Source organism: Stylophora pistillata, chromosome 4 (assembly GCF_964205215.1).
Source record: "Stylophora pistillata chromosome 4, jaStyPist1.2, whole genome shotgun sequence".
Classification (NCBI taxonomy): Eukaryota; Metazoa; Cnidaria; class Anthozoa; order Scleractinia; family Pocilloporidae; genus Stylophora; species Stylophora pistillata.
In genome coordinates, this window is record NC_142522.1 from 17,334,735 (window position 1) to 17,347,871 (window position 13,137).

At 37.6% G+C, this 13,137-nt stretch overlaps 1 protein-coding gene across 3 annotated transcripts; it reads left to right on the plus strand.

The window, feature by feature from the left end:
* Nucleotides 1-7,649: 7,649 nt before the first annotated feature.
* LOC111325291 (uncharacterized) lies at nt 7,650-13,077 on the plus strand. Of its 3 annotated transcripts, none has more exons than XM_022929096.2 (2): nt 7,650-7,800; nt 12,046-13,077. In XM_022929096.2, the coding sequence occupies exon 2, from the start codon at nt 12,050-12,052 to the stop codon at nt 12,830-12,832; it is 783 nt and encodes a 260-aa protein (XP_022784831.1). In that variant the 5' UTR covers nt 7,650-7,800; nt 12,046-12,049; the 3' UTR covers nt 12,833-13,077. The 3 variants fall into 3 exon arrangements, with proteins under 3 accessions (XP_022784831.1, XP_088613557.1, XP_088613558.1); XM_088757431.1 differs by lacking the exon at nt 7,650-7,800 and adding an exon at nt 10,235-10,410; XM_088757432.1 differs by lacking the exon at nt 7,650-7,800 and adding an exon at nt 10,558-10,575.
* The last annotated feature ends 60 nt before the right edge of the window (nt 13,078-13,137 follow it).

Consider the following 13,137-nt stretch of genomic DNA (forward strand, 5'->3'; position numbering starts at 1 on the left):
TTCAACTCGTTCATCCCATTTTCAGGTCTTTATGAGATGTGTCACTTAAAAAGTCTTTATTATGACGTCAAAGTGGAAGTCTAATCGAATTTGCGAGTGCTGTCATTATCAGCTCGCGCAAGAATGGATGAAGCGAAGATTTCTCCTGAAAAGTACGTTTTGATAGGATGCTTCCCAACTTAGTTTGCCTCTGTAACATGCAGCTTATCGAAGTTTATTTTGATTTGGTGGAATTTTTCTTGTTTGATCCAGTTAGTGAGCTTGGGAAAGATTAACTGACCGAGATACCCCAGGACCTTTATACCCAGTAGAAAATCAATTTTCGAAAAGTAGACGAAGAGTCCAACGCTGCTTTTAATGATGAATGCATTAACTTTTAAAACGAACTGCAAAATTTGGACTAATATGGAGACTTCGAAACGTCTTACAATCCAGAACGATCAAGTGACAAATTTGCGATAAAGAAAGTTCAAAAACTCAACTCAACTCAGTAAAACAACGAGAATACATGTGATTGGCTGAATTGACAAATCACTCGCGCCGTGCGTGAATACATATATCTTATTAGACGTTTTGTTGTGTGGTATCGCTGAGTATTTACAAGTTGTTTGTATTTTGACTACGGGCTCGTCAAAATACAAACAACGAGTAAAAATACTCATCGATACTACACAACAAAACGTCTAATAAGAGATTTATTATCCAACAGGCCAAATTGTTATTTCAGTGCGGGCGAATTTCGCGGATATTTCTGGAGTACAAATATCGCGTGATATTTGCTCTCGGAAAATGCGAAGAGGGGGATAGAGGAAGAGAAGATTGTAGCTTGAAATTATTAAATTCACAAAAAGCTTAACAAAATTTCAACAAACACCGATAAATACTCCTTATCATGCTTCTTTGCAAAAGATGAAATGTTTCTCTAGTTTTTAACTCGTGAATTGCGCGTGCGCAAGAGCGAGTTGTAGGCATGATGGCTCGACTGTTCGATTCCTGTAAACTTTTTTCTATTTTAGGCTTTTGAATGCATTTGATAGTTTTTGGCGAGTGATAAACAAACGAAATGGCGACCTTTGTTGCTAAGAATAGTGTTGGGGTGAAAAAGAAGCCTATGATAATCTTGAAAGAGTAAAAAAGTATACGTTTCTCATTTGTGAATTAATTAAAGTTTGCCCAATCTCCGAATACACTTTTATCTTTTGCAGCGTATATTTCATTTATGTCATAAATACTTCTATTTTTAAATGTACACATCCAGGAAAATGATTATTGTGTCCGAAAAAGAAAAAAAAAAGATAATAAAGAAGGAAAGGTAAGCGAAACTCAGAATATACATGAGGACGTCGCATTTGAACCACCTACATCGCTACCCCGAGAATGTGAGCCACCGCACTGCTTTTTACGATAAGGCCACCGAAACAGGTTGTTAAACTGGGGTGAAACTTTATCTATATATAGATTTTACATTTAAAACGCTGGTCTTTGGTAATTTCAACCGCGGGCTCAAACGACTCGAGTCGCTGCTCGCCGATAGTCCGATTCTGAAGTGTCGCTCACGGCCAACTGCTCGTAAAGTGACTTGTTTGAGGCTTGTTTGCTATTCCTGGAGCTGTATCGACGTTGGAAAGTGGTTCACAAGTGGGAACTGCAGTGAAAGAAGCTCAAGCATAAGTTCAATCAATCGATATGCTGTTTTCTTCAATGGTGTAACTCGCACTGCACTGTTAGGTTTGTACGTTTCCAGATACGTTGAATTAAGGATTTTTTCATAAAAATGCGTCCTGGAGTGATGAACAGGAAGTTCTAAAGATGGGGATTGATATCACTCAAAATGAGTGTGATTATCAGTTCTCAAAACAAGGAATATACACTGACAGTGAGTGACAAATACTGCCTAAAACTGATAACAGAGGCCTTACCTTATTAGGTGACTAAAGTTTCTCAGAGTAAGACCTATTTTTTTCAAAATGAGTAAGTAAAGATCTCAAAAGAAAGCACTTACTTCTCAAAGATTGTTAAATAATACATCATCTCTTTGTCCTTGAGACAAGGATCTTAACTCCAGGAAGTGGTTCTTTCTATCAATATTTTGTGCATGTAACACAGGTTAGCCAGGCCATACTACAAACTCAACAAAAACTTTTAATCTGACATTAATAAACCCAAATTGTGCTTTCTTTAAAATGTTTAACATTATTTGAACTTAAGATACCTGCACAGCAGCAAGTTTTATTTTGAAGCAAGACTTTAAGTTACACCTCACTTCATTTGATGTATATCAAATTAACAGCAAAGTGACATGGCTTTATACCTAACACCAACTCTTCAAGAAATGGCACAGCTACATCTTAACTTAATATGCAGAAGTTTTAACGATTGAATAAAAATCTTTATGCAGATTCACCAATACTAAAATAAACAGTATATAGTGGCTTCATGACAAACACAAATTCCTCAAGGAAGAGGTATAGTAGCCTTTCCTTTGAATCATACTGAAGATTACTCTTTCTCTTCGTCAAAAATCTTCCTACAGATTTGCCTGTACCTAAATGCTCATTGTAGAGGCTTTAGGACATATTCTTCAAGAAATTGATACGGTAACTTTTCTTTTGAATCATACTGGAGATTAAAACAATAATAAGTTGACAGTCACAACAACAATCCCTTTACAAGGATGAATATCCTTGCTGGTGTATGACTGTAATTACTTCTGTCAACAAGTGGTTTATATTTAGTTTGAGATTCTTTACTCTGGTTCAGTAATTTTTTGTATAGTAATCACATGATTGTATGTAAAAGTTACAAATGGTAGCAGTTTACATTCCATGCTTATTCTTCTGGAAGTTATAAATTTATGATTTATTTTGACAACCACTTTGATTGTCATTTAAAATTAAAAATTTTGTGAATTAGATGCAACAAGGATATTCCTAATGCTTTATATTTAGGGTAAACTAGCAGCACTCAAAACTGTGGTCTTGTTTCATGAAGAATCACAGATATTGAGTGTGTTGAAAGAAAAATCAATGTAAAAAAGTTTTTCAAATTATATCTACTTATATTTCCTTTGGAATTTGGCAAGCACAATTCCACAGAGATTTTGAAATTTTGGCAAGGATTTATCATAAATCTAGTTGGAAGAAGAACCTTTCTACATAAGTGAATACTTGCTAAAAGCAAGGATTTGAGATATTTATTCAATAGTGGAAATGTCCTTAAAATGAGAATTCAAAGTCATAATTCTTAAAACAAGGAATGTAAATCTTATTTTTAATAGTGGTATTCTTAAACTGAGGAACTTTCATTGGAGAGTATAAAATTCTTAAAAGCAGATATCTTGATCCTTACATTTCAAGGAATTCACTCTCAAAATAAGGAAAAAATCCTTGTTTTGAGTATCACTGACTAACAATAAGAATTCTGAAAAACAGAATTTAGAGTGGTGTGAACATCCTTGTACTTGTTTTTTCATCCTCGTGCTAATAATTATCTTAGAAGTGTGAAACAGGCTTCAAGGGCAGTACTCGGTTGCAACACAAGCATAGGCATAAACATAACAAGCTAATGTGCAGGTGGGCTCAGCTGCAACATAAACATGAGCACAAGTGCTCAGTCGATGTTATGTAAAATAGGGACATGGTTGGTATAAGCAGTATAGTGCTTGCTGATTGCCTGAAAGTTTTTAGCTTATGTTTATGCTTACGCTTATGCCAACCAAGTCTTAACTAGACAGTCCAAGCATAAAAAGAAGGCAACGTTTTGATAATCTTATGCATATATGCTTATCCTTATGTCCGTGCGTTCCATCCAGATTTTACATGCCTATTCCAATGCTTGCATCGCAAGTAAATACTGAGCTCAATATTGGAACAATAGTTTTATTATAAACAAAACAGCACCCTTTTGAACTTTCATTCCATAAACCTTAACAGTAAAATCTGGAACAGTGATTGTCTTGCACCAAATCCTAATCAGGCCATATTTTTTCTGTCTCAGAGGCCTAATTTAGTCTCGCATCATATTCCTCATAATGCTCATTTACCAGTCTAACGATTCATACCTTAGTAAGGAAATCAAACACCCATTTCTATTGACGACACAAATGACATTGGCTTATCCAATTCACAGAGCCTTTGATTCATATGGAAAGCACTTCAGTTTTGTTAATTTAACGTTTGCTTCACTTAGTGCAAGACTTAGTAAGATAATTGGCTTAGTAGCTTTTCGTTGTAACACGAGGAGAAAAATACTCCTGTTATACCAAGCGCGAGATCACCCCCTTGTTGTGTAACATTCTGCATTTAGCTAAAGAAATAAAACAAAACCAAAATCACTTACAGATCTCAAGTGTCACTTGAAGGCTCCGAAACATTTACTCTACTAAAAGTTATCCCCCACGTCTCTGCTCCAGGCAATAAAGCACTCTTGAGTGGAATTCAGGTAGAACCTGAGCCAATTTAAAACAATAACCCAGTTATGCTACTTGTAGTTGACACAGAAAAAGCTACAGTTTGTGTCCCATCAGGGGACCGCAAATGCAGACAGGGCGATGGCCTTGTTCTTTGGTATTTGTTACCATCAAACTGATTTCCAGTTCAAGAAACTTTCATGAGTACAAGACAGATCATGACTAAAACACCACACGAGTACGACGCGTGACACACAAGTGACGTAGGGATACATACGAATGCATAGGGCTACATACGAGTATGTATGGGTTAAATTTTCCATATTTTCTCTTTACTTTGCAACAGAACCGTAAAGACTTGGTGCGTACGAACAACAAGCCAACGCTATGCGTTTGTCCCCATGAGGCTGACGTGGGTGTCCAAAAAAGTGTCACTTTTTTCACTGAGTATTGTGAATAATACTACGCTATTACGTTTGAAAGTTTTCTGCGCTTTTTCGACGTAATTTTTTTTTGTTAATTGCTTTTTTAAACCAAATTTGAAGAGTTGGACATCTTGATCACGACATCAGAAAAAATTGCACAGCGTGTGGAAACCTGACTTGCCACATCACAACAAAAAATTTTCTTTGATACGTTTCTTGGTCACGGCTGCATTGATTTAGTAAAACAATCTACCATATGCTTTTAAATATAAGAACATTACTTGGGTATGTTTAGGTTTCGAGAAAAAAGAAAAATGAAAGGACTCTCAGCCTTACAAGCCCTATAAGCATTTCTTCACTCGCGAATAAGTTTGAAACCTGAAGTGGCACAGATCGCTTGCTAGGGCACTGCTAGCTCGCTGGGCTCATCGGCTTAAGATTTAAAACTTACTCGCGGGTTTAGAAAACCGTGGCGCCACAGCACTAAATATAAAAGAGAGTGCAACAGTCGCTCAGTCGTTTAGTGGTTTTAACCCGTGTGGGATTTCCCTGCCACGTGGAAATACAAAAGCAAGTTAGCACAAGGAAGCTGTCAAGAGGAATCGAAAACACCTCTCCAATATAAAATTTACAGCTAAGGTTTCAGTGGAACAGGAGTCTAGGGGGTTTTCTATTTCAACTTTTCAAGAATTTTGCATGATTAGAATGGAACCTGATGACCATGATTGCTAATATAAGAATTTACTTGCCTGCCCTTCTTGCTTGCCGCATAATCTGCTGAAAAAAGAAACTGATGTGCGACAATTTACAGTGAGAAAAACTCCCGAGGTAGACTTTCCGATAACCAGGTGGAAATGAGCTCACGCTCCTCCTCCCGAGAAAACAGGGTCCAAAAAAGAGGTTTGGGTACGGTTCGGATGGAAAACCGAAAAAAATAGATAAATAACCCATATGTGTGGCGCGCGCCTGCGCTCGCACATAAACTCCATGACATGGTGACTCCGTTCTCGAAAATAACTCTCCAAGCATTTTGAAAACCAATAAATCAAACATTTTACTGGTGTGTATCCATATGTACTGGTATTTGGCTAGTATGTTAGTCACCTGCCTCTCGTTGTGCGCGTGTGGTGTAGTCATAATCTCTGAGAAGAACTTTCAAGTGTGTTTGAGTTCCAGCTTATCGCCAAGCGAAAAAGTACTACACAATATGATGAAGGTCGTTGAAGCGTTTTGTGTAATGGAACCGAGCAAAGGAAGTGGTGGAAATCTGCTTTTGGATTAATCAGCTTTCCAAGTTCTTCCGCTGTGTTGTCTATTAGAAAGGTTGTGGTGTACTGGTGTACAAAAAACGAGTTGATTTCATGAAAACGAAAAGCAAGAAAATTTATGTAACCTCTAATTTTCTCATCTCATTGGTCATCACCGCACTGTACACACTGGAAGAAGACAAATCTTTCCTAACCTCACTAACTGAACCGTTTTGATTTTTGTTTTTCGTTTTTTTTTTTTGTCGTTTCTCTGTCAAGACTGAGAGTACTCAAGCGCCCTTGTGTCAAGTTATGTCCAGCCTCCTTGTACAAAACGATGTGCCATACTACAACTGGACATTTCCATATGAAAATACCATTAAAAACTCTACAAAGCAAAGGAAACAAAAAACAACGAGAATGAAGTCTATAGTCTTTCATTCAAATTTCTCACGAATTTAATGGAAAGGGGCTTTTAACTCTTAAGGTCGCCGGGTATTTCACACAGCTTTGCTTAACTTGAATAAAGGCTGATAGTTTCTAAAGAAACTGTTTGGGGCTGCGTCGGTTGGGGTAACGAAATAATTTGGATAAATCAACAAAGTTGAAATGGTAAATTGGCCACCGTAACGATTACAAAAGCTGACGTTTCGAGCTTTAGCCCTTCGTCGCTCCGACGAAGGGCTAACGCTCGAAACGACAGCTTTTGTAATCTTTACGGTGGCCAATTTACCATTTCAACTTTGTTGATATATCCAAATTATTTGCTTAACTTGAATGAACCGTTCACTGAAACACGAATCGAGTGAAGAAATTTCATGTGGTTGAATAAAAAATCAGTGTCCCACACATACTATGCCGGTGCCCTTTTTTGTGGTTCAGGATTTTTTCAATAACTGTTTTCCAGAAAGTAATTTTAAACCAGAATCAACGTTTGTTTACTTCACATTTTTTTTACCCACGAGGACGATGGATGTTCTCTATGGCTGGCTGAATCTATCGTAGGTAACTGGCCAATGTTTTCATTCGTCATAGAAGAAAAGGTTTTTCTTTGAATGTTCTCCCTTAAAAGAAATAATTCGTATCGTTTTTTTGTGGTGATTGGTAATGTTTTCATTTTGGACCGGTAGTTGAGCTTCTTATGAGGGTCAAAACTGTTTACACCATGATTTATTTGCATGTTTCTTGCTTATACCCAAATTTCTTGCTTATACCCAAATTTCTTGCTTATACCCAAATTTCTCGCTTATACCCAAAAGCCGTACAAAAAATCAAAGAATGATATATGACATAAAATGCAGACTATATTTTGGGAATCTTTTGGAAAAAAAAGATTAAGATTAAGGATCTTCCCTTCTTACTAAAAAAAATAAGATATCTCGAAAACTGGTACTCGCTATTTTTGTTTGCTCAGGATATCAAGTCTAAAAAAGCAATATTATCGCGAAAAAGTGTGGTTTTGAAATTGAAGAACATGGGTTTTCTTATGATCTAAGTGGTGTCCATTTTTATTGACGCTAATTTGCTACAGGACTTCTTAATGATAAGTTGTCATAAAATGGAACTTTTGTTGGCTGAGATGTGACCGACCACGCGCCCCTCTTAGTAACATGACGAGGTATCTAAATACTATGCTGACCTAGTATACTCTGCCCACTCTTTGAATAGCTTTGATCCGGGAACAATCCCGACCAGGAAGGCTTGTGCAGCATTGCCTAAGGTAAGGCCGGCTTAACGACATTAGTCGCATGTGCAGTGCTTTTTTTGTTGTTCGCGAACAAATGAGACATCATTAAAATCAAAATAATCGATTTGAATTCAAGCAAATCATTTCATTAAAACTACGAGGGGTTTTATCTTTTCTTTTGATGTAGTCGAGAGCGAAAGAATTGTGAAAATAACTTTAAAAAATCATTCTACTTTTGATTCCGCTGTATGTGACAGCGAAGTTTAAAATCATAATTTTAATGTGAGAGTTTCTTTTAGCAGGCATTTGCACGGGAATGACACATTATAGAGACACCTTGGTGTTTGTTGTTCCAGCCCCCTTTTTTTGTAATCTCTTAGCAGAAAGTGTTACAATGGCTCTCACCGACGAAAACAACAAAAGCGTGATTATACCGTTCTTAGTCATTCGATGCCTTTTTAATAAGAGTCCACTGGTGGGGCGGGGAGAAAGTTAAGCGAAATTTTACACAAGGTTGTCCTCTTCTTTCGGCTGGACGTTTTCTCGAGAGCTACAGGTTCTAGTTTCTTCCTCTAGCCTTCAAGTTTTGAAAGTTCTTCTCTTTGCGAGGTAGGGGAAGGGACATAAGAAGTCACTTAAGACCTACGGCCTTGCCCAGCAATGTCAACCGAACGAGTGATAAATTTTGAAAATATTAGTTTTAGATATGAGACATCAAAAACTTGGAGAACAAAGAAATCGACTCACGAAAATTTACTTGAGCATCCCAGTTACTGACTTAGTTCAAAAAAAAAAACAAAACAGCGACATTTCTTTCTGTTTAGTTGTCTGTCGCGTCAAACTGTTTTAACCAAAACGCTTGTCGAAGTTTCTCAGTAGCAGTCGGGATGCTTTCAGTTGAACTTGGATACTTGTGATCAAGTAATGTGAAGGTTTTCAAGGCATTTTTTGTGGGATTTGAAAAGATTTTTTACAGCCTACTGCAGTTGTTTCTTATCCATTTCCTGTGGAGAGCGTTGTATTCTTTATCCCAACAGCTGTGAGCTGTTAGGTTATGTTCACCCACTATTCCTGTTCACACCTTAACGTTTCGTAACCTATTCACGTCTCATTCACTCGACGCCATATATCGTGCTCATACACCATCTTTTAACCTCACTGATTACGCGAGAAAAACTATTGATACTGAAAGATTCGTTTTATGAAAGTGAAGACTGTTTGTATGCAAATTTGATCGCACGATTGAAAAGTGGCGTACAAATCTCTTATCGCAAATTTGGATTGGGCATCTCGTTCAAAGTAGTCCAGTTTTATTTGTTTAGTTCAGGTGTCGTACCTTTCTTTCTGTTTTTACTGGCTGGTGTCATGTTTAAGGTGCAGTAGTTTCTACAATCTCCTGAATAAAGGATTTTTTTCTTGTGGCTTGTGCACCACGTTCCTTCCAAATCCGATGAATAGAGCATATATGTCATTCAGTGGTCCGACATAAAAGGTCCCAAAACAAACCGTAAAACCATATACAGCAAAATAAATTTTAGAAAAATCCTACTAATTTTAAAATCGAAAGGTTTCAGCTGCTAATTCCTCCTTGAAGTGCGGGTTTTATATCAAAATGCATCCGGTTTGCACGAGATGTTTTTTGGGAAAAAGACTTTCCTCACTTTGGTAACTCATCAGCGCAGGCATCTTCAATCAAACCAACAAGGCAAACACGTTTTACTCATCCTTAGTAAAGTATACATTTTTGACAGAATATTGGTTTTGCCGTCAGAGAAAGTCACCAAAGGTCTTAAAGCTTTTAAATCTAATCGCAGCTATGATATGCGTCAGTATCTTAATCTTAACCGCAGAAACCAGCAAATATAGTTTGCCTCAGCCATGAAAACTATTATAAAGAAAATTGATCTAAACACGTAGGTGAAAAACACCTGTTTCCCAGGGCAGAGATGAAAATTTCGAAAGCGAGAAGAACGCGAAGCCTGTATAAAACTAACAAGGGTAAATCATCTGAAAATTTTTCTAAAAAATTTCAAAGTGTATTGGGTTGGTTCGAATTACCATCTTCGAATATCTTTACTATCTGCGGTCATCATATTTCATGAAGAAGGGTGTTTGTGAGGATGCAATTAACATACTGGAATTTAATCTTCTGTGATTACAATGAGGCGTAGTGAGTAGGCACGGGATTCAAAAAGGAACTTGTAAAATATGTTCCTCAGTTTGATAAAGAAACATCTTCCACTTGCCTTATCAGCGGGTTACCTTAAAACGTCGATAAAGATCTCATGATAGTTTCTTTGCCATGGAATTAAGCTGCTAATTGGCATGTATTCGGATTTTAGTAGCTTGTAATTGTTTTTGTCTTTTTAAATTAGCTCTAAACCGCCGCCCTCTGCACTAAACCAATCACAGCTCTGAAAAACACCGACAAAATTAAAACTTCGTTAAAAACTTTTGTTGTAAAGACTCAGGCTAAATGTATATGACGCGCAACGGGGGGATTCATCAAATTCTTACCTAAGGATATAAATCGTTCACAAACATTTCGCCAAATAGAACACTTTCAACGGACGAACTCGACGACTTGCTACAGTGGGAACTTCTCAGCAAAGAAGAAAAGTTTTTGTCAAGCACATTTGAAAAGTAAGTTGAAGAGAAAGTAACACCACGGACATATTGTTTTCAGTGCATGCCGGGTTTATGAACAGACTCTCTGAGTAATCAGGGCAAATCGTTTTTTCGTATTATTGTACCTTCGCGAAAAAATCATCTTTTCATCCAGATTCATGAAGAAGTTCTTCTGTAGATGTGAGTGTTTTGACATCTGCGTTTTATATTATTTTATTACTCCAATGGGTTTGTTTATGCATTCGTTCATCTTGGTGTATCGGCTTAAGTGGGAAGGAAAAAACAAAGAGGAATATCTTCGCATTAACAATAGACACACGAATTGACTTTTGTCCATAACATGGGACGGCCATTATCAGTTTTATAAAAACTATTTCTCAATTCAATTTTTTAAAAACAATTCTTAAATTGTTTGTTCATTGGGATAGCGTTGAGCTTCCAATAATGACTTCTTCTTAGAAACCAATGTGTTTCAATGCATGATGACCATTGTAAAAAAAGCTTTTAGTCTACTTTTTTTGTCATAATTGATATCAGTCACTTTCTCTTTCACAGCCATAAGACAAAAAGTCATCTTGTGGTTTTTCTTCATTGATTTCTCTCAACAATGAAGACTCTCCATGATCCAACTTCTTTTTAATTTTCCCTGTCAGGCTGTATTTTTTTGTGGACCTGAAAAGTTCCACCTTTTTTCAGTATGTAACAGACACACACCTCTATTCAGAGGATTCTTTGTCGGCTGATTGTCAAAAGAATTGTATATCTCGGTTAAAAACCGCAAGTTCACCCCACCTTCACCTGCTTCGACTGTTAGCAATCATTTCTGTGCTTGAGAAAAAAGATTTGCATTTACTTCTTCTCCTCTCTTCATCTCCTTTCTTCCTTCATTCACTAGTTCATGTGACTTTTAATTACAGTTGTTTTTTTTTACTCATATCTCTGGGGTCTATAAAATCGAGAGCGCGTTCGAAATTTTAGAGCTATAAACAATCATTTATGAAATGACATTCTGAATGCTTTCTACTGAAATACAATTGAAGCTTTCATAGGCTTCATAAAATTGAAGCTTTCATGGCTAAGTGCATGTTGTCCCTTACAAAGGAAAAGACTGTTGCAGGTATCAATTGTTCTTTGTGCTTTCATAGGCTTCAATACAATTGAAGCTTTCATGGCTAAGTGCCATGTTAAAGCATGTTGTCCCTTACAAAGGAAAAGACTGTTGAAGGTATCAATTGTTCTTCTTCGCGCACAGAAGTTCTTTTTAAAGCGGGATCTGATGAAAACGGACTGAAAGTAATCTTGTTACCCACTTGACACCCAAGAGTGAGGTAAAAAGGTCGCCTACATTCTATTTGAAACGAAGTGATAGTTTCAATCAACAGGTCTTAATCAGAGGGGGTCTCACCAAAAGGGTTCTGACTTGACTTAGAAAAATTTGGAATGTGGGATAAAAGTCGACGCTTACCTTACGGATGGAGCTCGAATGGGAAAGTTTTAGTAAATTACTGAACGAAATTCCTTTTCAACAGAGCTAAAATGCGTTTTCGTGCGGCGACCCATTTATTTCCTACAGTGCTTCTCAGAAACTATTTTTTAAGGTGAGTATCTTATGCAACTGTTCTAAGTTATGTTTTCCTTTTTCTTTTTTAGAAAAATGAGTTGGACTATATTTGCCGTTATTACGATTGTTGCCCTTTCACACGAAGCAGTCAGCAATCCACTGAGAAGAAATAGGTTGTGGGAGGATGACTGCCCCCCAGGAGTCTGGGGATGTAAGCGCTCGGAAATAGAGAGCACAAGAACTGATGATGACTGTCCTCCAGGAGTCTGGGGATGTAAGAAGAACGTCATCGAGGAGCTGGATGAAGATTGTCCCCCCGGTGTGTGGGGCTGTAAGCGAAACTTCAAAATAAAGAAAAGCAACGACGAAGACTGTCCACCTGGAGTCTGGGGCTGCAAACGAGGTCTATTTGCCTCTGTCAAAAGTTGGTTCAAACCAAAAGGAAGATCTACGCGGTCAGTGAAAAGCAATAACGATGAAGATTGTCCCCCCGGAGTGTGGGGATGCAAGCGAGAAATAAAAAAGGAAGAGTCAGGCGAAGAAGGATGCCCACCAGGGGTCTGGGGTTGTAAGAAAGACTCGGTCGAAAATGATTGTCCTCCCGGGGTTTGGGGCTGTAAGAAAGACAAGATTGAAGAAGATTGTCCACCAGGGGTCTGGGGCTGTAAGAAAGACAAGATTGAAGAAGATTGTCCACCAGGGGTCTGGGGCTGTAAGAAAGACAAGATTGAAGAAGACTGTCCACCAGGGGTCTGGGGCTGCAAACGAAACGAGGTCTCTGAGAAAGAGGAAAAGGAAGATGATGAGAAAAAAGATGAAATGGCTGCTAAAGCCGAGTGCCCACCAGGGGTCTGGGGCTGCAAAAGAGAGAACTAATGAATTGAAAAGTTTCCAGATTAACTCAGTCAGTGAATTTTGTCAAAGTCAACGCTGAACGACCTTGTGACTGTGTCAAGTATCATGTCGACTGTATAAATTACACTTTACTATTTATTGATTTTGATTAATGCAATTCTAAGTAAGTTATGAACAGAGTGTATTTTTAAGTTGAAAAGAAATAATGTTCAAGTAACAGAAGTTAGCAACCATTGGACTGTCAACAAATAAAAATTTGAAACTCCGCTGCGTCTTAAGGTTCGTTTGTTTGGTATAGTTTATACTGTCCATCTCCTTTTCTATTG

What these genes read in the sequence shown, in the direction of transcription:
- LOC111325291 (XM_022929096.2), top strand. Translation starts at nt 12,050, where the DNA reads ATGAGTTGGACTATATTTGCCGTTATTACGATTGTTGCCCTTTCACAC.